Source organism: Oryx dammah, unplaced genomic scaffold (genome assembly GCF_014754425.2).
Source record: "Oryx dammah isolate SB20612 unplaced genomic scaffold, SCBI_Odam_1.1 HiC_scaffold_5, whole genome shotgun sequence".
NCBI lineage: Eukaryota > Metazoa > Chordata > Mammalia > Artiodactyla > Bovidae > Oryx > Oryx dammah.
Genome location: NW_024070189.1, coordinates 80,681,235 through 80,705,484, shown reverse-complemented (window position 1 = coordinate 80,705,484; position 24,250 = coordinate 80,681,235). Strand labels below are relative to the sequence as shown.

General features: G+C 41.7%; 1 protein-coding gene across 4 annotated transcripts in view; it reads left to right on the top strand.

Moving 5' to 3' along the window:
- ZNF608 (zinc finger protein 608) overlaps positions 1–24,250 on the top strand; it is a 107,969-nt gene that overhangs the window by 39,477 nt on the left and 44,242 nt on the right. For all 4 annotated transcript variants that reach the window (XM_040241734.1, XM_040241735.1, XM_040241737.1 and 1 more), the window contains one exon: positions 8,677–8,932. In XM_040241734.1, the coding sequence (XP_040097668.1) occupies positions 8,677–8,932 (256 nt within the window). The remainder of the gene's footprint in view (positions 1–8,676; positions 8,933–24,250) is intronic.

The window sequence follows — 24,250 nt, the reverse complement described above, 5'->3', positions numbered from 1 at the left end:
CCAGAGTTCACTCAAACTCATGTCCATCGAGTCAGTGATGCCATCCAACCATATCATCCTCTGTCGTCCCCTTCTCCTCCTGCCCCCAATCTCTTCCAGCATCAGAGTCTTTTCCAGTGAGTCAACTCTTCACATGAGGTGGCCAAAGTATTGGAGTTTAAGCTTTAGCATCAGTCCTTCCAATGAACACCCAGGACTGATCTCCCTTAGAATGGACTGGTTGGATCTCCTTGCAGTCCAAGGGACTCTCAAGAGTCTTCTCCAACACCATACTTCAAAAGCATCAATTCTTCAGCACTCAAGCTTTCTTCACAGTCCAACTCTTATATCCATACATGACCACTGGAAAAACCATAGCCTTGACTAGATGGACCTTTGTTGACAAAGTAATGTCTCTGCTTTTTAATATGCTGTTTAAGTTGGTCATAACTTTTCTTCCAAGGAGTAAGCGTCTTTTAATTTCATGGCTGCAGTCACCATCTGCAGTGATTTCTGGAGCCCCCCAAAATAAAGTCAGCTATTATTTCCACTGTTTCCCCATCTATTTGCCATGAAGTAATGGGACCCGATGCCATAATCTTCATTTTCTGAATGTTGAGCTTTAAGCCAACTCTTTCACTCTCCTCTTTCACTTTCATGAAGAGGCGCTTTAGTTCCTCTTCACTTTCTGCCATAAGGGTGGTGTCATCTGCATATCTGAGGTATACACAGGGGTTTAGTTTTGTACAAAATAAAGGGAAAAGGATTAATCCAAGAAGACAGACTTTTTTTTTTAAGTACTTTTACCACCTCCTCCTTTCTTTGTGGCTTAATCTTGTTTTTTTAAGGTGTCTTTGGAAGTAGGCAGGATGAGAGGAAATCAGAGAAGCCTTATGAACAGGATAGGAAAACACCGGTCATTTACTGCTATTTAAAGCGTGCTTAGGTTGCTGAGTAGTGTCACTGACAGTGTTAAAACAGATGAAGAATCTGTGGCTCAGGAATAAGACAGGAATGGTTCCCCTTTCTTCCCCAACAAAGAACATAGATGAGGCTGAGTGTGTAACAACTGTTGTGGTTGGTGGAAAGTACCCAAGGCTGAGTCCCTATGTCCCCTCTACCTCCACCAGCTTCATTTTCCCATGGAACCTGGTGCAGCTGGGGGAGGGCCTTCTAGGGGAGATTTTGGTTTGGCTTCAAGACAATCAGAAAGCTTTAGACACCAAGTCCAGGGTAGTTTAATTATACTCTGTCTTTCCATACTCAGTGCCTTCCTTGTCTTTTGCTTTGAAAAATTGTCACAGCTAGAGCATGAAGTTAAAAATCGTCACTTGTTTAAAATATAGTTTACACCTGTGGCTGGCCTGTCTGTGCTTCTGCGTGTTAGAAGCCTGTCCCCTTTCTGCACATGGAGTTGCTTCTTGAATAATACACTGAACAGTCAGCCACCTTCCCTTGATCACCATCCCCATGCAGTGTCCCAGAGAGCCTGGGCTGGCATTCTGTGACTTCAGCAGGACTGGAGTCCTGGTTGGGAATGGAAGCATCCATCTTGACCCCACTGGCCTTGGAGCTGGAGCCCTGGTCCATCCCGAGGCTGAGCCCTACCTATTCAGCGGCTAAGCCTTTAAAAGCGTGTGAGCAGCTAGAACTTTGGCTTTTTATTTGGTCTCTGGTCTTTATACCTAGGAAAGAGAAACTGAAAATAATAGTATGATTCCCAGTCATTGTATATAGCTGTTGCTTTTGGAGTCAGATGATTTAAAACAGTAACAACAGCAAAACAAAACCTGAGCTATGGTTTCTGCGAGGTTTTGTTGTTGAGGTTTCTGAAGGAATTGCGGTATTTGCTTGGGCACACCAAGATGCACCATCCTGATCTAGGAGTTGAGAAAATAATCAGATGCATGGCTTCTAACACGCAGAAAAGGGTCAGAAATTACCTGAGGAGGTAGGTTTCTTTCTACCTCGTGTTCTCTTTTACATTGAGAAGAGTTTCTTTTGCTGTTTGATCAATGTGGGTTCAAATTCTGGTTCAGCCACTGACCCTAAGTGACCTTTTCAGTTTAAGTTCCTTATTCCTCGTCTGTTAAGTACGTTCAGTCACAACCTTGTGAAGACTGAATGAGAGAATGCACAGTATCATCCCTCCTGTGTAATAAGTGTTAAACAGTAGTGACTGATAGTGTTACTAGTTTTACAAGAAAGCCCACAGACTTTGAAGTCAGAGAGGTTTGGCTTGGAATTTCAGCTCTCTGGGTAAGTAGCTCATTCGCTGAGGTCTTCAGTTTCTGTTTCTATAAAATGGGGATGTTATGAGTGTCAGAGGAGATAGAAAACATCTGGGGCCTGGTGTACAGTAGGCCCTTAGAAGGAGTTTGCCCCTGTTGTTTGGCAGCAAGCTGTAGTGCGTGCTTTGCCCTGATCACGGTTTCTAGAAGGAAAAGCCTGCACTACATGTAGGAAAGACAGAATTAGGAATACTGACATGCAGTTGTTCCAATTTTGTCCGACAAGGATGAAAATTCACCCTTGACGAATCATTTTGGGGAAAAGATCGGTGCTTAAGGAAACCATTTTTTAAGCTTCCCTTGCTTTACTAATGAAGCAACGATGTCTGGCAGAAAGGGTAGTTAAAATGCAAAGTGATGGACTGCGCCAGTGGTCACCTTTAAAGAGCTGTGATTTCCCTTACATGGAGTGCCGTCTCTGTCTAATGCTTTTTAAATTAGAGAGGTGACTGTGGGCAATCTCATAAAACAGCCAAATACCAGGATATGGAGAAAACGTGAGCATTAAGTAATCGTGCCCTGGTGTGCTCACAGAATGTAAAAATATTGACTCTGAACGAAATAAAACACCATTCCCTCTCTGGTTGTTGGCGACCTGAGAATCCCAGGATTGAGGGGTTAAGAGCAAGATGAGCATGGAGATTTGTAGCAACAGATGGAAGAAACCCAGGCAAGTTCCCCAGTGAAGGTTCAGACCTGCCCCGGGGTGCAGGAAGGAATCTTTCCTTGAGGCTTGCCTGTTTCCTGGTGGTGAACTTCCCATCTTCCTGGCAGTGCTAGCCGTCCCGCAGTAGAGCCAACCTGACTGTCCCTTTGTCAGGTCAGCCCTGCCCAGCCGACCTTTCCTCACTTGTCAGTTTCCAGGTCCTGGAAACCATCACCAGGGGCCACAGTCTGTGCCCGAGTGGTACAAAGCTGCTGCCCGCTGTGCTCCAGCACTGGAGCCTTCCTTGCTCGTCGGCACTCAGGAAGCTCTTGAAATAAGGTGAACAGAGAAAACACTGCCAGGACCTCGCTCTGCAGACTATTTTTCCCCTCTGGTCCTCTGATTACTCACCCTATGTGCCACTATCTGTGTAAATAACCTTTCCTTCCCCGCCTCTCTCTCCCCTCTCTGCTCCCCGACTCCCATGCTCTTAGGCTCTCTCTCGAGTAATAAATAGCCAGGCTACCGCTCAGTGTGCACCAACACCTGGGAATAATCATGCAAAAATAACAGTGAGAGACTGCCGCGCGTCTGTGCTTGACATTAACTTTCCTCAGTTTGACAGGCTGCCACCACCAGCTGTTAGACTTATGGGTCTTTTTTTTTCTTCCACTGGAGATGGCTGCTTTCCTCTTTCAGGCTCTAGTAGATTACATCAGTGTCCCGTCAGGATAACAGAAAAGAGCTTTGACAAAGGAACCTTCTCTAAAACCGGCCAGTTCTCCCTCCTGCTCTTTTATTCCAGTTACTGGTATCATTTGACTAATAATTCCCCACCAATTTTTAATGGAAGATGGTAGGAATACTCTTTTAGGGTATGTCCCTCCCGAAAGGTGCTTATAACTGCTACTCTTAGTAGCAAATCCTAGCATTTGGCTTTGAAAGGGCTAAACGACCTAGCATTTTCTTTTTCAGTTCAGGTCTCAGGTATGTTTGTGATAATAAGAATCATATTGGCGATGGCAGGAGCACTTATTTATTGAGGGCTATTCCGTACCGCGTGCCCTGGGGCTAACGTTTTGTGTGATCTTGGGTGGTAGTCACCTTAGTAGTCAGGGGTTGTTTCCATTTTACAGATGAAGCTTCTGAGTCCCAGAAAGATCAGGCAGCTTGCCCAGGCTTCTGTTGCTAAAGGTTGACACAAACTCCAGCTACAGAGGCTGGTCTCTGCCCTGCACTGTCTTCTTCGTGCTGGTTTTCACACTCAGGTCACCCTGGATAGCCCCTTATGTGAAGTGCTGCAGCGACACTTGCACTTTTGCTGGATTTGTATGGCCATTTGATTATTGCTGCAGTCTTGCCCACTCTTTTGCTAGTGGCACCTGGCACACAACAGGTATGTTAGTAATTATTTATTGGGTGGACATGCGATCAATTTGAGGTGAATAAAAGGAAACTTTGAGGGGAGCACAGCACACAAAAAAAGAGGTCCAGCAAGAGATGAGTGGAAGGAGATTCTGCAGAAGTGGAGGACTCATCGGGCTCGCTGTAAAACGGGGCTGGATTAAGCCAGTGGGCGACTGCCAGATGCCAGTGTATGAAAGGAGCAGTATTTCCTCAGGCTGAGCTTCTCAGGGTTAAGCCCTTTTCCTCATACTTTTAACATACTTTAACTGCACTTAACCATGCATTTGGAGAGGATTATAGATTTATGTTAAACATAGTAGGATATAAAAAGGAGCTTTGTAGGAGTGCATGTAGGGTTAGAGAACTGTAATATCAGCCCAGGGACTTTTTTTTTTTCCTTTTCCTAAGCCGTTGTTTACTGAGCTAAGTGCTATGCCACGCTTTCACTGGGCATGAGTTATCTCATTGAGTCTTTACTGCGACCCCATGCAGATAATCATTATTCTTACTCCCATTTCTTAGATCCAGACACTGAACCTTAGAATAGCCAGGTCATTTGCTCAGAATCCCACGCAAGCAAGTACCTCCAGGGTCAGAATTTGAACCAGAATAACCTGAGGTTTGTCACTACCCAAATCCAAGTGTACATTGCCTCCTCTCCAGACACTCTTGTAGGAACTGTTGCTGCTCTTAAAGAGCCTCACTGGGTGAAAAAATTGTGTTTCAGTGTAGGAGTGAATGACCTGAGAAATGAGGGGACAGTGGAAGTTGGCCTTTGGTATAAGGCAGAAACAACTTTCAAAACCCTGCCTCGTGTGTAGCGCCACATGGCTGTGTGTTAAGCACCATGAAATACACAAGAACCGATTTCTTTTTTGGAAGAACACGTCACACTCTGGGTGTTCACTAGCACAAAGAAATGACCAAACTCTAAGTTATTTCCCCCATCCCTCTCTTCCCTCCCAGTGTATGCTGAGCTCCTTTATAAAGGTCCTTCTTAGAAAATGCTGCTCTTCTGTGTTCACCTGGGCTGCCACTAGAGATAAATTACTGCCCTTCCACAGACACGGGCCCTGGCTTTCTCTAGAATGAGTAAACTGGGTTAGATGACCTCCTAACTAGAACATTCTGTGGTTGTCTCAAAAAGCTGGAAATGCAAACTCAGCGGCTTATGCCTGGGCAGGTCACTGCAGGCTGAGGGAAGCTCAGCCCTGTCAGTTGATGCCACGAACAATGTGGGCCCAGCATAGCGCATGATCCAATTATTATGTTACAAGAGAGTAGAAATTCAGACTTTTTCCTAATTTTTTGTGTTGGCAAAAAAAAAAAAAAAAAGAAATTGTTTTTAAAACTGGCATACCTACCAACTAAAACTCCTCTGAGAGTGGCTGTAATTCCCCACCCCCTTTCCAGTTGGTAAGCTCTGGGAGAGGACGGCCCTCGGTATCCCTCATGGATGGTCTTTGTTTCCCACTCCAAATCCTGAAATCCCAAGGGAGAAAAGTTTGCTTTTCTACTCTCATAATGATAATCGAGACCTAAAGCAATGGGGATTTTGAGCTGCATTGAGGAAGCGAGTTCAGTAGAAAAACTTAAGAGAAATTCACTTGTCTAAGTCAAAGAGCTTAACCTATAAAACCATATAACCTGTTGAGTTTTCCTATCAAGTTTAAGCGTTTTTGACTGTTATTACATTGGGGAACTGTTTATGATTATTGTTCATATTTATAGTCAAACTTCGCTGAATCTTGGTTTTCTCATTTTAAAACAAGTGTGCACAGGGCTCCAGGGTCCCTTCTGTATATATATCATCAGCTGAACTCTTTTCATTGCTTTTGAATTGTGTTAATGGAAATAAACACAGTTAACTTGCCAGTAGGCCTAGGATACCATGGCCTCTCCCATCAAGCCATCTAGATTCTTTAGACGCTATATCTTTGGAATTACATAAATATCCTAAAGAGTATGTGAGTGTATATGTATTTCCATGCAGATATATTCATAAGCAGAGTTATACTGAAATAGAGATTTAATCTAGAAATTCTGTTGTGATAGGATTCATCATCACTATTAGAAGGCAAGAAAATAAAATTTCCAGTTGAGGAACATGGGCCTCAGTGAGGTTAAATGACTCTCATAAGTCACAGGCCTACTTAGTGTGGGAGGTGGGGCCAAAGCCCTGTTGCCTGCTCACCCCCACCCCTACAGCTTCTTTTGTACATGTTTTCCCACGGCATCCTAAGCTTCACAATTAGAGAGTTGGTACTCTCCAAGACACCTCACCTCTTTTATTTTATTCAGTCTTCTTGTTTGTCTAACTGAAGCTGTACTTGTTCTTTTAGAATTAATGTATGCTGTTGATCAAGGATATGAAGACTATTTTGAGAACGTTCCATTTTGTTTTTTCAGTTTATATGTGTCGCACCAAATTACAGTCAATTTACAACTAACTATACAAATTAAGAGTTTGTTGGGAATCATGCAAAAAAAATGTGCAGTAGCTGGTTTATAATTTTCTTTGGTCTTTTTTTTTTTTTTTTGGTCCTCTTTTAAATTCTAAAGAGTGACTTCAGTCTCATGCAATCCTTTAGTTGTAATAAAGACTACAGGGTTGCACTGGCTTCCCCCACCTCCCTTAAATTGTCTTCCTCTGAACCCCTTTCTTCATTTGTCAGCTCAGTTTTAAAATAGAAACTATCAGTGTGAACTTTGATCCACATTAAGCTGCATTTACACAAAAGCATAAATCACCAGATCTGGGGCTCGGGGCTGTTAAATGCTTTCCTTTCTCGGGGCTCTGTGATCAAGAATGAAGAACAATAAAAAGCATGGAGCAAAAGGAGTTTTATGGCAGCTTGGAGAGCAGGAAATTAACTTTCTTTAGTGTGCAGTTGGATGAAGGGCTGTTCTGCCACATCTTGGATCACTCAGGCAAGTGAACGTTGCTGTATCATTTTAGTGAAATGCAAACTGTAGAAATAGTTCCTCCAGTCATATGAACAAGAAGCCCACACAGATGACTGCTTCAGCTGTTGAAGGAGGAACACACTTCCTCATATGACTTCTCTTGAAAAACACTCTGTGTGTGTGTGTGTTTTTTAAAAGAACAAAGACTATGCACTATTATGTCTGTATCAAATGTTGATTTCTTACAAATATTAACTGAGAACATATGAACAGACTAAGATGGAATTTTACCAGAAGAGCTTTCTCTGTGTCCTTTTTACATATCTCCTTTGTCAGCCCAACTGATGAGACATATAAAGACATCATCTCTTGTATGAGATGCAACCTGAGGACACAGGTGATCTGGAATCCTGTGCAGAGATGTTGTGCGTTTGGCTTTTTCACATGTGACAACCGGTCAGCAGGGCCAGAGCTATTCTGTAGCAGTCATAACAGTTGTTAACAGCGGGTGGAAGGAGTGCATCAGTCTGTTGGTGACCTACCTGCTTAGTACATACGTAGCTTTTGGTTTCATTAATGGCCTGACTCCTGCATTTTTTGTGGTGAAAGATACCTTTGCTCTTGTCCTCAGGATTGGGGTGCAAGGGAGCAGTTGCACCATAGGGTCTCGTTTTGGCTGACATTTCTCTTTCCTGAACATAGAGTTGCTGAGTCCCGATCAAACTCATCAGGGATCTTTACCAGTTGAAACACTAAAGGACTCGTGCATGGAGGGGCTCAGATTCTGTTGAGCACATGCATCTATGGGTAGTTCTCCGTTTCTATGAACGCTGTCAGACTTTGCAGCAGAACACTTAGTTAAAAGTTGATGCCTAATACATGCTAATAATATCCAGTTTCTGTGTTTCTGTGTGTGTAATCAAGTTTATGATTTTATATGTTCGGCAGAGTAAGTTAATCTATTTAATAGTGATTGAATTCATTATGGTTTATAAAGTACTTTGAAAACAATTTTAATCCCTCTCTTATGCTTAAATGTCCAGTGATGCCTATATGGATATTTATTGGAGTTTCTCCTTTGGAAAATGTTGTTATGTTGAAAATACAGTTTCGTAACAAGTGGGAAATAGTCTTCATTTCGCAAAGCATGTTTCCTTCACATTTCTTGAGGCTAAAGATTGTCAATTGGTGAATTTATAAGGACCCCAAAGGCCGGTCTGTAACCCAAGAAGCTAGAGCTCCAATGTTTACTTTGTGTGTCATGAAAAACGAAAATGCTTATTTGTCTTCTACTTTGTGTTTTGGCACCATTAAAACACTCAAAGCATATTATAATTGCAAATGGAATTTGGAATGGTGATGTGTTCTGGAAGTGATGTAAACAGCTTGCATTGAGAAGCGCTCCAAGCACATAGCACCACTGCAGTAAGCCTGTCTATCTTTCAGGTTGACCCCCTGTTCACAGTGCCAGCGCCTCCGCCGCCGATCGCCAGCAGTCTCACGCCTCAGCTTCTGCCCTCCTACTTTCCCCCATCTTCATCCAATATTGCAGCACCGGTTGAACAGCTTTTGGTTCGGACTCGTTCCGTGGGTGTCAATACGTGTGAAGTTGGAGTAGTGACAGAGCCAGAGTGTCTTGGGCCCTGTGAACCCGGAACCAGTGTGAATTTGGAAGGGATCGTGTGGCATGAAACAGAAGAAGGTAAATACAGTTTATTTTTATCTATTCCCCCATGTCCTCTTCCTGTGATGTCTCTGTGTCTACTTGTAATGGGAATTTGCTTTGTGGTATTCAGAGAGGAAAGAAAAGTGGTTTCTATGTGCTCTTGATTTTTGTTGAAATAAGAGCTATGTTTCTCTTTTTGTTCATGGCTGCTTTTACATTCATTCAGGAGCAGTCTGGTGTCTGTCTAAGTGGTTCTCCACTCTAAGTGCTTTAACCTGGAAGGACTCTGAGAAGCAGGCTGAAGGTTACCGTTTCTCGGAGGAGGTATCATGAAAATTAGAATGGGCAACAGATCTCAAGTTCGTTTTGTTCTTAGTTTGCCAACTGATCTGTCTTGAGGTGGTTGTTTTTGTATTGTTGAGGCTTATATTTACCTTCTGAATGGAGCCAGTGTTCCTACATTTAGCAAGGGCCATCGCTGTGATTTGACGGTGGCCAGTTGTTGCTCAGAGCTAATGAAGCCAAGGTCCAAGGTGTAAGCTCCAATTGAGGCAGTCAGTTCTTTTCTGTGGCTGGAGACGTAGCACCTTCCTGGTCCCCTAATTCAGCAGGCCCTCTGGCAAGTGCTGTCCATTAGTCATGAGACCCAAGGTGCAAGAGAGAGAGATTGGGTGAATCTCCCATGCCTATTGGAAATACACATCAGATGTGTGTCACACTGACTGGATCCAGACGTGGTTGGCCACCTCTCATAGTACATGACCATCCCGTCTAACATGTTTCATATGGCCAGTGTCCTTGACAGAGGCCAGTAGGTAATCAGTACAAACTAAACATGAAGGAGAGAGCTCCACGGCTGCATTGCAGCGTGCTTCCTGCCATGGGGAAGAAGCATGCCCCAGGGTACACCAGCGGACCAAAGGAAAGTGAAAAACATAGGGGAAACGTTTTTCCTCTGAGCTAGATTGGTCAAGAGTGAGGAGATGACCCTTATCAGTATCATTGTCTTTTAGAAGAGGAGTTCAGAGCAAGGATAAAGGTGACAAGAAGGACCTGAGATGCAAAATCAATAGATTCCTCTGTATCAAGGGGGAGAACTGGAGGCTGGTACTCAAAGGAGAAGTAAAATACATGCCGAAGAGGCTGAGTGGATGGGAAAGGACAATATATTGAGAGTGATTGTTGGGAAAGAAATGGTTGGGAGAAAATAGTTAAGAATGGTGCCAAACTAGGGAATGAGAGTAAAAATGACTGAAAACCAGGCGACAGGTGTGAGCATACCTGTGAGTAGGCAAAAAATAGCTCAGGCTGTTTCAAGAAGGAAAAACAAAACTTCTAAGGAAAATCTTTGAATTCTATATATTACATTGAATTTACTCTTCTTGTAGGATGGATTATATCATTAGATAGAAAATTTGGTAGATAGCATCAGTAAGGAAAAATCAAGATTGAATTCTATAGGAAGCAGCCATGAGAGGGAATGAAAGCAGCAGATCCGGAGAGCTCTCTTATTTGCTCAAATAGAACTGACAGTTAAAATTTACTCTTGGTTTTAGAAACGTGGGAGGTGTTGCGCCTTCTCCCTCTTTGTGCCTTAAACTGGAAAGCCACTTAAATCAGTACTACACAACCACATTGGGAGGAATCGGTGTCGAGGAGCTGGAATTAAACCTCTGTCATGTTGCTTGTCTGTTCAGACCCCGCCCAGTGCAGGGGGTCCACGTGGGGAGCTGGCTCTCCTTCGTCGCCTCTGGGTTGTGCACGGTTCATCTTCCCTTAGATTTTTTTTCCTAGGGCAGAAGTGATGGATAAGGGCTTCAGACTGGCATCTCCATGAGAAAACGTAGAAAAGACTTCAAGACATTGTTAAGATTAAGTAGTGGAGGTGCTGATTTTCAGGTATAAAATGATTTTAAAAGAGTAAGGATTAATTTACATCAAGTTGAAAGTCAGATTGTCTTGTACTTGGATAACTGACTCCTTAGGGTGAAGCACTGTCTTCCATTTTCCTAGCTGTGACTTAGCGCCTGTCAGTTTATAGGGCGTCGTGATTTCATTTATTTCCGTGTGGGATAGGACAGGTTCCTGCAGGGTGACCTTCCTGCATGGTAGATGCTATAAAATCAAATTAAAAATCAAGAAGGTTTTTGTGGTTCTGAAACAGCTCTAAGTTTAGTTTAGTTTTTTTTTCTTTTTCTTCTCTCTTTGCTTAGGAGTCTGCTGATTTTTTTACTTTTAACCTTGACCTTCAGTAAAAGGGGGCTTCCCTGGTGGCTCAGAGGGTAAAGCGGCTGCCTGCAATGCAGGAGACCTGGGTTTGATCCCTGAGTCGGGAAGATCCCCTGGGGAAGGAAATGGCAACCCACTCCAATGCCTCTGGTGTTCTTGCCTGGAAGATCCCATGGACGGAGAAGCCTGGTAGGCTACAGTCCATGGGGTCGCAAAGAGTCAGACACGACTGAGTGACTTCACTTTCACTTTAGTAAAAGATAGGATTATTTAGAAAAAAGAAAATCTGTGTTTGAAAACAGTAGTATATATGTTGATTAGAAATTTTGATGCTCTGGGCATACGTATAAAGGGCTTTCATCATCATTATTATTTAGAAGTGATATGAATAAAGCCTCCCCAGTCCCTTGCTGTTCTCTGAAAATCCGTCTCTTGAGTCCAGTGTGCCTTCTCTGATCCTCTGTGATCCCTGAATCCCCGTGGATGACTTCCTTCAGATGACAGACAGATAGTTTTAGAAGCTTCTCAGGCAGAGTAGTGGAGTCTTCCACAGCTCCAGCCTCCTCTGAATTGCCTCACATTTTCCAGAATTTGGAATGTGTGGATGTTTACTGTGGTGACAAGAAGGAGATGGAGCTGTTAATAGAGTTATTCTTGCTGAATAAACTAAACTTCTGACCTCCATAGAACTTAAGAACTTGCCTTAGGAGAGGCCTGGGTCATAAGATGTGTGTTTAATGTGTAACTATTTTCAAGAGCATTCCATTTGCACTTTTTTTTTTTTGGTACAGTGTGTTTAAAACTCTTGTACCAATTTAAAAATTAAACCCACTTGGCCATTAATTTTTCCCTTTTGGGAAAAACAAAGAGAGAAGCGGAACAAACACATTTGGAGCCAGTTCTTTGACAGAGCTAAAAGAGATGGATTTGGGGAGAAGTGGAGGGAAAGTAAGCCTCGTTTTTTCTAGTACTAGGTTTCACTAACAAAGAGCTTCAGGTCGAGCACTTGTAAAACTGTCAGTTGCCTTGACTAATGTTATAGATTGAGTTGAATAAAATCTCTTCCTTGGTATTTTCATTTTGAAGATATTGTATCACTGGTAGTGTTTTTCACAAACCCAGTTTGTGTGCATTCACCCATGTGTGAAGTTTGTGTGTGCTTCTTCTAAGATCCCAGAAATTTTAAAAGGCCCCATTTGCAGTCTTTGGGGGAATATCAAGTGTCCCTGTGATTTCATTGGAAGATGGTAGGAGCAGCAAAGCTGAAATATGACATCCCCACTAGGTACCTTATGGTTTCTTATGCTTGGAATTCTTCATTTGAGGAGGGTTCTTTTAATCATAGACTTTCCCGCTTGTGTTACTGCCAAAAACTCTACTCAGGAATAAAGTGTTAGGAGAGAAGTTCCCTCTGGAAATAATTAGTGGGTTTCAGATCATGCTTAATAGGAGAGAAAAATTATTACTGCCTTTGGATGTATAGTTACTCTACTCTGATCTTTCTTCTTTAAGGTGAATGCATGGGAGCAATGACGTATTCTACAAAATCACTCGCAGATGTTAGAAAGAATTTCCTTAGCATTTCATTCCTGACATTTGGGACACACATGCCAATGTTTAGTTATTTGTTTGAAAATTTGCTCTTTTGGTGTGGCGGGTGGGCCAAAGAAAACATGGTGTGTACGCATTTTGTATGAATACATGTGTGTTGAGCTTGGTTTTTTTAGATTTCAAGACTGTATTTTCCTTTTGATTCTTATTGAATCCTGTTTCTTACTGTTTTTTGTTTTTTCCCCTCCCTGAGAACATACTTGGTTCAGCTGGGTCCACTGTTCATTGTTATGACTGTCATTTACCATGGCTCTGCCATTCTGTCCTGAAGAAAAGGAAGTGAGAGAAAGCAAACCGGTTATTTGTCAGTGAAGGCCTTTTAAACATCTGTAGGTTATAGATCAGTGGTTCTCAGCTTTGTGCCTGTGAATCACCTGGAGGGCTTTAAACCCCACTGATGCCCTGGCATCTCCTTAGTCTGGGCTGGCAATTTGGTGACCTGCCACTGGTATTTTTTTTCCAACTCTCGCCAGGGGTTTCTAATGTGTAAACAATTATAAGAACCATTGTCTCAGGGGAAAGAGGGGATGTCCTGGCCCTTTGCACGCTGCTTGACTTTTTCCCTCTAAGGAAATCACATGTCTCATTGCCTCATTTTCCCAGGTATGAAATGGACAGAAACACCTGCCCCGTGTACCTCATAGGGTGGAGAAGCTCTAGTGTGACCGGTGAGCATAGCCATCTAATAACTGTGCAGATGAGAAAGAGGGCCTAGCTTTGATCCTGAACATGAACCCCACAGAGGTTTTGAGGGGCTTAATGAACAATTAGCTGGTGGATCACTCATGCCAAGTCCTGAATACTGTGAGGCAGACCTTAGTTTCTTTCTCCAGTAAGCCAGAGACTGTGACTTCATTTCTGTGTGGTCTGCTGAGTTATTTTTGAAATAGTTCAGAACCCCAAAGTATTAAGGAAAGTTGATAAAAGTAGCAAATGAAAGATTGTACTCAGAAACCATTGGGAGTTTTCAGAGGGGATAATAGAAATAAAAACTATGACATCTGAGAAAAGAGACTTCCCTGGTGGCTCAGACGGTAAAGCATCTGCGGGAGACCCGGGTTCGATCCCTGGGTAGGGAAGATCTCCTGGGGAAGGAAATGGCAACCCACTCCAGTACTCTTGTCTGGAGAATCCCCTGGACTGAGGAGCCTGGTAGACTACAGTGCATGGGGTCGCAAAGAGTCGGACACGACTGAGCGACTTCGCTGTCTTTTCTTTTATGAGAAAACACCTAGTGTGAGAGGAAGAATGTTTGTTTACATCAGGTCCTTTACCTGATGTTCGGTGTGTTTTCTGAAGAAAGAAAAGTGATCTTGGGAATTAACATTTTAATTAGAGAAGTAAACGATTCTCTTTTAAACCATCAGAGATGTTCTTAAATTCTTTGGCTTTTTCTGCATCCCCCAAGTCACAAAAAATACAGTGTTTTTATGTGCAGGGGAAGGGGTCTCAAGCCAATTTTTTTTTTCCTTTGAAATTCCTTTTTTTAAAATTAATTAATTTATTTTTTTACTTTACAATATTGTATTGGTTTTGCCATACATTGACATGAATCTGCCATGGGTGTACATGTGTTCGCCATCCTGAACCCCTCTCCCACCTCCCTCCCCATCCCATCTAATTTATTAAAAAGCAGGTGATCCCACATAATTGACGATGGAGCTCATGTTTGCTATTGTTATTTGTATTCTGCAGTATTTACTTACCAACCTTTTAAAATTTCTTTTTAAATTTTGACTCATGAGATTAAGTATTAATCCAAGCTTACTTTGTATTTTTAGTAATTGAACACAGAGTTGGTCTAGTACTTTAATGATTGAAACATTACTATTTCTTGAGATAGTTCCCAGTGATTTTATAAATTCAGTTTTGACTCACAAGCAAAGTAAGATGCGCACTTTCACTTCTGCATTTCATTACCTGCCATATCAGTTGATGATTATAGCTGTGCAGTGAGGGGGAACTTTAAAATGGCTGATGGCCATGCTCCCTGTCAGTACCGTACTCATTGGAGATAAAACAGCTCCCGGGGTGTGAGTTTGGTAGGTGAGCATAGTTGTTTAATCATAAATGAGAGGAGGGGTCCAAATGTGATCCTCAGCATAAACTTCTCAGAGGGCTGAAAGACCTACTAGTTACCTCCACTCACACCCTCACCTTCCCGGGCCATCTTGCTGTAGGGGTTGCCGATGAAGATGTGGATTGTCTCTTAAGATACATCACCATTGGTGGTAGAGCAGCTCAAAGGATGCACTTTGCAAAATGTACAAGTGCTGCTCATTTTCACATGCAAAAGGCAACCCAAATAGAAAATCAGATCCATATGTTTGCTTTATCACAATGGTGGTGGTTTAGTTGCTAAGTCATATTTGACTCTTTGCAACACCATGGACTGTAGCCTGCCAGGTTATGACCATGGGATTTCCCAGGCAAGAATCCTGGAGTGGGTTGCCATTTCCTTCTCCAGGGGATTTTCCCAACCCAGGGATCAAACCTGCATCTCCTGCTTGGCATGCAGACTCCATTGCTGAGCCACCTGGGGAAACCCTTGCTGAACCATATGCCATCTTTATTTTCTCTGATTATTCTGTTTACAGCGGTGAAAAAATTTTTAATAAAGTGAAATTGTTCAATGGGGTATATTATAAACAACTACAAAGCTCATATCGCATTTTTTTGTAAAGATTACTAAAACTAATGTTTTCAGAAAAATACAGAAGGTAAAGATGGAGACAAGGTCTTCACATAGTAGGTGCTTAGTAAAGACGTGTTGACAGAAGGAGGGAGTAAGGATAGCAGCAGGGAAGCCTTGTCTGGGCCATTTTCCTGGGTTTTTTGCTTTATGCTATCTTGGATCTGTTTAATGCTTTCTTGATGATATAATGAGAAAATTTGGATAGGATGAGTGATTGTGTGTTGCTGGAAAACCATAACACAGTCAATTTACCTCTTGTCAATGTGAATAGTAAGTGGCTATTAGGTAAGATTTAACATAATGTCTTTGGACCAAACATTTGTTCTTTTGTGTTATTTTAATATGTATTTTGGTGGTGACATTAGGTGTTAAGTAATGAAGTGGTAAGTTTCAAACTCCCTGTGTATTGAAGGCATTTTGTTTCCCCTTTTGATTGGTTGATATTGTATCTAAATTTAGTGTTGTATGTGAATACAGAATGTAAAATATTTTAAACTGAACTTTTCTTAGGACTGAGGTGTATACAGTAAAAGATTTAAGAAGTTGTCTTTCAAGAGTTGTGTGTGTGGTATTATCCAGTATGCTTGTGTGTCTTTTTCCTGTGAAGGAGTTGGCAAGAAAATGTGAGTCTTAACATTATAGTGACTTGGAACTGAAGATATTATTTTCTAATTACAAAATTCACTCAGTCTCATCGGTTGCATAGAATCGCTGTTGGCCCATCTGGGCATATGTATTAAAAGGTTCCATTGACTTTTAAAAAATACATTTGAAACAGTTTCATTGAGATATAATTCCCATAATGTACAATCCATCCATGTAAAGAGTACAACTTAGTGGTTTTTGTACTGTATGCAGTATTGTGCAGCTATCACAATTAATTCTAGAATATTGTCATCACTCTCCAGGAAACCCCACGCCCATTAGCAGTCACTCCCGCTTGCCCCAGTCCCTCATTTTACTGACTTTTACTTCTTTGTCCTTACCTGGTTTTTTGTTGTCTTTACTGTGTAAATATGTCCGTTTCACGGAGAAGAGGAAGGCTTTTTTGCTGAGCACTTCTTCTGTGCCAGACATCATCCTGGGCATGCTTTCCCAGTGATTGCCTTCAGTGCTCAGGACAAAATCCAAAGTGACCTCACTCGTTATATTTTAAAAGAGGAGACAGAAAGGGATTCACCTGGCGAGGGAATTTGAACCCACAGCAGTCGGAGTTTGAGCCCTTGCCTCTTCAAACCTCCTCCTAGGTGTTCTGGATTTCTGTCACTGCCCAAAAGTTCCTGTGTATCTTACAAAGTTCTCTTTGGAGAGAAGGATTAAATTTGATAATAATAGCTCGAGTTTTTATTTTTAAGCATGGAGTGATAGGAGATTCTCTGTAGGTCTAGCATCTCATCTTGGCAGGAGTCATTGAATCAGCCTTAGCTGGGTTGCTGTATACAAACCATCCCTTTCAGCCCCACTATGCCATAAGCTTCCTTCGTGCACAAACCCCATCTGTTTTATTCACTGTTGGATCCCCAGCGCCTGGCACAGAGTAATACACCATACATATTTGTTGAATGTTGAATAAATTCACAGAACGAAGTGATCTGGTCTTGATACCTGTTTAAGTTTGAATAGTGTTGCTTTCTACTCAGGAATATGTTACTTTAAAATTAAGTTTGGCCTACACAGTCTGAAAAATAAAGTTCTAGAAATCTACTTGTGTTACTGACTTTTTTAAGCTGTTATAAAATCTGACAATATTTCAGCTTCCAGCTTTGCTATTATTAGACTAATCTCCACAAAAAAGGAGAAACAAACTATTTGGTGTGCTTCTTCCCTTCAGTCATTTATATCTTCAATATGGTTTTGATTTTATTATTTTAAAAGAAATACATTTTAAGACATTTGGGGGAGAAAAAATACAGACGAAAAAGTCATCTATGATCTCATTGTTCAGACAAGACTTCAGTTTGTTGATTTCTTTCTTAGCTTTTTAAATAAACATTTTTATTAAATGTTAAAATGTTAAATGTCAAAATGGAGGTCATTCAGTAGTACACTTTTGAATATTCCTTTCTCTTCTTTTAATATTAACATTATAAGATAAGCATTTCTGATGTTATTAAAATACTTTCTAAAATGCATTTTTCAGTGCTGTAAAATATTATGTGGAATGGACATGAAATATCTAAATTTCTCTCATGGTAACTATTTACACGGCCTTCAGAAACTCCTTAGATAACTGTCATCTTTGTGCATGAAGTTTTTGTATTGTTTTATGGATTTGCAGTTATTGGGCTAGCAGCAGTCTTCAGGGAGAATTGCTGAGTCAAAGTACACAGGCATTTTTAATACATGGCGATGGCACTCTACTCCGTGTTCTTGCCTGGAGAATCCCAGGGACGGGGGAGCCTGGTGGGCTGCTGTCTGTCGGGTCTCACAGAGTCGGACACGACTGAGGCGACTTAGCAGCAGCAGATAGTAACTGCTTAACCACTTTCCCAACAGGTGGTACTGGTTCACAGCCCGGTGGAGCCCCTCCTTGGTTACCTGTCGCAGCTTTGGGCTCAGTGACATTTTGATGACAAAAGACATGAGATTTTAAGTAAGATGCGTATCTTTCAATGCTAGTATCTAGGGTCCTGTCCTAGACAGAAAAGGGAATAGGACCTTTTTCATGTGGAAAATATCGAAATGGTCCAGCCTGAGAAGGCAGGTGTGCAAGTGAAGTGGTGTTCCCAAGAGAACTTGCAGCTGAGGCTCTGCCTGGTGGCGGGCTTTGCTCTGGATGTAGTGAGCTTTAGATTTCACTCCTGCTTATGTCTAGTATGACATTTTACAGCTTTTTTTTCTCCCAGTGAAAGAAGTTAAAGAGACTTTTAGATCTGAGGAATTCAAACACCCAGGGGAGAAAATTAGTCTGTCAAGCATCCATTCTGAACTGGGAGGAATTGAAATCACTCGTGTTTCTGTCTCTGCAAACATCTTTCTTTTGGGTTCTGCTCCTTCAGAATAAAGATCGACAAAGGATAGGGTCTTTATAGAGAAAGCTTTGCACTGCATGGTTTGTTGGTAACATATTATCATTTGTCTTATCCAGCAGTTTGTGGATTTCTCTGTGGCACACCCTGACTCTGCCCTGCCCTCTATCTCCAGGCATCTATTTCCTCCCATGACCGCTTCCCTTGGCCACCTCGGTGTATAGACTGCAGGAGGAAGAACTACTGAGGTAGTTTTTTAAAGTAATATCTACCAAAGCATTCCCATATGTACCCAGGCCTTCTTTTCTCAGATAAGTTTGGTTAATGTTTCCCAGGCAAAAGCAAAATAAGCTGTAGGGAGAAGGAATAGCATTAGGTTGCAAAAAAAAGCCTTTCTCAGCAGAGTTGGGGGAATTAAGCTCATGGGCACAATCGCAGAGTATCCAGCAAAGTCTGATGTAACAGTGGGGAGACCCAAGGCGAGGGTGGATAAAAAGTGATGCGAGGTAGGCAAGACCCTTATTGCTCATTTGATAATTGCTTATAACTGGGTTGTAAATTGAGCAATTACATACTCACCCACCTCTCTCTCTCTCTCTCTCTATATATATATATATATATATATTCATTTCCTAATGGTGCCTTCTGACTCAAATATATTTTTGAGACACTTCCGTAGCATTTGCAGTCCTCAGGTGTAAGAAGTATGGCTGTTTCCTCTACATGACACATAACATGTTTGGCAAGCCTGAACAATTAAACACTTTTGCTCAGGGAACTTTACATTGCTCTGCCAACATGTAATTGGCATTTCATTTATGTGGAAAACTCCTATAATTAGTCCTATTATACTTCTAAAGAGCCTGGGGTCCAGCCTAAATAAAGTGACTGTAGGTTCTTTCTGGATTTCCAGAGAGTCTTACCTAAAATGATCAGCCTTGCCTAGTTTTATGTCTGTGTTTGTTGATGTGTGTCTGTATGAATATAACCAGTTACTTTAAAAATATGCTAAAAGGAAAATAAACATTTGCTTGTCAGTTTGAGGTTTTGACTGAAATGTGGGAACTCAGTTCGGCTTATAGCGGGAAATGTTTTTAAAGAATTTAATATTCACCAAATATTTTTACAAAAATACCCCCAAATGTCATTTTCAACTCCATATTTCTTAACAAGAAAAAAAAAAAAAAAGTCCCAGCACTTGCGGTGCGTCAGAGGCGGCACCACATGTTCTCCTGGCTCAACGGGCAGCCTATTCCTGCCAGCCCTTCGGGGCTCACTTGTACATCTGCCCCGTTTGTATGTTGTCGTGTCGATGTCTTCTTGATATCCACGTTGACAGGCAACTTTTGAAGGAAGTCACAAGCCGACAGTGGAGAACACTGAATGCGCCTTATTTCTCCCGAGTAGCAGCAGAGACCGACTTGTTTGAACAGAGCCAAGGAAGACTGCCTTCTGCCACTTTCTACAGCTTCAGGAGAAGACCCTGTAGTTCTTTAGACTATGAAGAGCTTTCTAGTTAAGACACACCTGTCCAGGGTGAATGCTGTAAGAGCAGATGAAGCAGCATTGAGATCAGTGGCATCAGTTGGGCTCTCTCTGAATCTGGAACTGGGGTGGCTGCAGTAAGCAAGCATGCAGAAGGTGCTTGGAGTTCAAGAAGTCTCTGGATACTCAAGGGCAGACAGGTCGCGGGGCCATGAAGGGGAGCTGTGACAGTCTTCTTTGCAAAAGCGTTAGTGCCATTTTCTCATTTCTTTGCTGAGACCTCTGGTTGGTAGGGTGACTAAAAGGCATTATACAGTCAGTGAGAGTTCTAAAAAATGTTATGTTTTGAGTTGGTAGTGGAACAAATGACCCAATTAGGGGATTAGAGGAACGGAGTTGGTTGAGGGGGGTGCGGTTAGTTTTCAAAGAAGCAAAATGCAGTGAGCCAGTTAAAATTATATAGACTGTACATTTATCTTCAGTGATTCAGAAGGAGACTGTTAACCTCAGACCCTCAGACAGTTACTGGAGAATCTCTGAAGTGTATACCCTTTAGGACATCTTACTTTATGTATCAGTCAGTTCAGTCGCTCAGTCGTGTTCGACTCTGTGACCCCATGGACTGCAGCGTGCCAGGCTTCCCTGTTCATCACCAACTCCTGGAGCTTGTTCAAACTCATGTCCATCAAGTCGGTGATGCCATCCAACCATCTCATCCTCTGTCTTTCCCTTTTCCTCCTGCCTTCAATCTTTCCTAGCATCAGGGTCTTTTCCAAGGAGTCAGTTCTTTGCATCAGGTGGCCAAAGTATTGGAGTTTCATTTTCAGCATCAGTCCTTCCAATGAATGTTAAGGACTGATTTCCTTTAGGAAGGACTGATTTGATCTCCTCGCAGTCCAAGGGACTCCTAAGAGTCTCCTCCAACTTTATATATGGCTTTTGAATTGAGAACTTTCTTAAATATCATGCAGCCTACCTTGCATTTTTCCTGTAGTAGCACATTTCCAAGGATGGAAACAAAGCGTGACGTATAGTGAATGTGATCATTAAGTATTTGAAGAGATGGTCAGCATCATTATCCTCATATTCTCCAAATGAAGAAAATGGAGTCTGAGAAGTGACGACTGTGGTGGAAATCAAGGCAGGGCCAAAAGGAGAATAAAGGGCCAGAGTTCCAGTAGCTTCCATGATGGCGTGGGAGGAATGTAAGGTTTCAGAAGGATGTGGGCTGGACCATATGGGTTCCTCCTCTGAGGAGTCATTTAGCTTACTCAAAATCTTGGGGTTTGAGTTCTGGCTCATTGATAAGCCCTTCTTTCTTCACATTTGACTCCCACCCTGACCACTTGTGATCAGGCTTTTTCACCCAAGTGGTAGCCACCTTCATCTTGGGTCTATTTACTCACTGTAAACCTTTGTGTATTTGGGAAGTAGAATGAGAAGCCTGGTGTTTAAAAAGGAATATTAGGGAATTGTCCGGGAGCTGAAATTTGTGTTGTTCATTCCCTCTGCAAATTATGGCGGCTTCAACTTGTTATGGTTCCGTATTTGATGTCATTGCCCTGTTTCTTTCCTTCTGATTATGAATGAAAAGTGACAAGGAATAGCAGAAGTGCCAGGCCTATTGGTAAGCATAATGAGATTAGTTAGAACCCCAAAGAAGGTCAGTTTTCAAAGAAGGCAGCCAAAGCCTTTTCTGTTGCATGTGAACTTCTTTTTGTGTTTTGGTTACTGAAAAGTATTTTGAGTGATAGTACCTGACTGAAAAAATGCATGTTGAGATGATGTGTGCCTTTTTAATCCCCCAAGATAACTAAACAGAAGGAATATTTTATACTTCATATAAAATACTGTGCTTATTAAGATTTTCTGGAAGGCTCAGTTGCCTAAATCAAGAAACATTTGTAATATTTTTATTAAAACTTCTCCTTTATTCTCTTGGCTGCAATGGTTCTAATACCTATCTGTTTCAGTTCAGTTCAGTCGCTCAGTCATGTCCGACTCTTTGCGACCCCATGAATCGCAGCACGCCAGGCCTCCCTGTCCATCACCAACACCCAGAGTTCACTCAGACTCAGGTCCATCGAGTTGGTGGTGCCATCTAGCCATCTCATCCTCGGTCTTCCCCTTCTCCTCCTGCCCCCAATCGCTCCCAGCATCAGAGTCTTTTCCAATGAGTCAACTCTTTACATGAGGTGGCCAAAGTACTGGAGTTTCAGTTTCAGCATCATTCCTTCCAAAGAAATTCCAGGGCTGATCTCCTTCAGAATGGACTGGTTGGATCTCCTTGCAGTCCAAGGGACTCTCAAGAGTCTTCTCCAACACCACAGTTCAAAAGCATCAATTCTTCAGCGCTCAGCTTTCTTCACAGTCCAACTCTCACATCCATACATGACCACAGTAGAAACCATAGCCTTGACTAGACAGACCTTAGTCGGCAAAGTAATGTCTCTGCTTTTGAATATACTATCTAGGTTGGTCATAACTTTTCTTCTAAGGAGTAAGCGTCTTTTAATTTCATGGCTGCAGTCACCATCTGCAGTGATCTTGGAGGCCCCAAAAATAAAGTCTGACACTGTTTCCACTGTTTCCCCATCTATTTGCCATGAAGTAATGGGACCAGATGCCATGATCTTCGTTTTCTGAATGTTGAGCTTTAAGCCAACTTTTTCACTCTTCTCTTTCATTTTCCTCAAGAGGCTTTTTAGTTCCTCTTCAGTTTCTGCCATTAGCAGATTCTTAAAAATGTATTGATGCAGAGTGCTCAAGAGTTTTTGGAGTTGCCCTCCACAGTAATTTTGGGTTAGGTCAGTAGCCAGGGTTAATGTTATCATGGCTATGTATATGTTAATCAGAACACAGCCATGTACTATGATTCTCTGTCTTATCCAGTTTTCTCCCTGGGGTAATAATTATCTTATTTTTTGTTTGCTTAATATTCTATGTGCCCTTCACTAATTCATCACAAACTATCATGCCAGAATTATAAACTGCTTCTCAGTTTGTTGATGTACAGCAAGCATTTCTAGACGTTTTATCTTTCGGAGTAGTCTGTCTATAGAGTCTTCTACTGTGCTCCAGTCTGGATTGATAGCTCACACTTTATGCAGAGGTATGAAAATCAGAGCTTTCTCTTGTACATCCTGCAGATTTATTCCATTTACCTCTTGTGTTCAACAGTCTCTTTCCTGGGTCTTTGTACCCTTTTCTCTTGTTTTTGTCTCTTCATTTTGGAGAAGAGCATCTCTCAATAACTTCCTAAGAGAGGGTTCATGGGAAGTAAAATTTTTGCAATCTTGGTGTTTAGGCATGTTTTCCTTCTCCCTCACCTGATTGATATAGTGGTTCAGTGAAGAATTGGTTAAAATAATTTTTTCTCAAGACTGTTTAAGATGTGGTTCCATCACTTTGAGTGTTGTCTTTATTCCACGCCATCCTTATTTGAGTCCTTCTGCGTGACACCTGTTTGTTCTCCCATATTCCAAGCCTTCATCATCTCTTTGTCCCCAGCATTCTGACATTTCTCCATGACACCCTTCTTTTATGTGTTGTGCTGGACTTGATCCTGTCATTGGAAACTCAGGCCCTGTAGGGTTGAAAGTTTTGTAGATTTCTTTGGAGAGGATGTAAAATCTGTTTCTATGCTCTCTGTTTCTGGAGCTCCGTTATTTAAAGTTTGAACCCCCATGTCAATCTTCTACTTTTCTGATCTTTTCTCTCCTTTTTCAGATCTCTGGCTTCATCGGTTTTTATATGTTTTCTGATTTGGGGAGATTTTTATCAACTTATCTTTCAGTTTTTTCATTGAAGAAGAAATCCGTTCTCATATAATTTTCATTTCTAAAAGCTCTTTTTGTTACTGGAATTGTTTATTTAAAAGTCTCTTATTCTAGTTTCATGAATGCAGTGTCTGCTCATTTTCCTTAAAGATAGTAATTATCCTTTCCCTCTCTCTTTTTTCTCTTTTTCTCTTAGCGTTGTTTCTAATTTAATTTCCATTTTTTGTTGGTGTTTGTTTTGGCCTCTTTCTTTGGTGTTGGAGATTTTTCTTGGGTGCCTCATGTTTCTTGGCTGACAGCGTCTGAATGATACACTGAGAAGCTGGTTTGAAGTTTCACGTGCTTGGTTTCACGTGCTCGGGGGTACCTTTGTGATGATGTGGGGAGATCTGGATGTATCGTTTCTCTAGGGGACTCCCTAGCTGCCTTTTCTCTTGATTTGATCAGTTTCCCCAAAAAAGCTTTCTCTGATTTTTTGGCTACCAGCTTTTGGGATGCCCAGTTCAGGGGAAAGTGGGTGACTCTCCATTGTATAAAAAAAAAAAAAACCTCCTCTTCTTGTTTTTTTTTTTTTTAGTAGTAAATA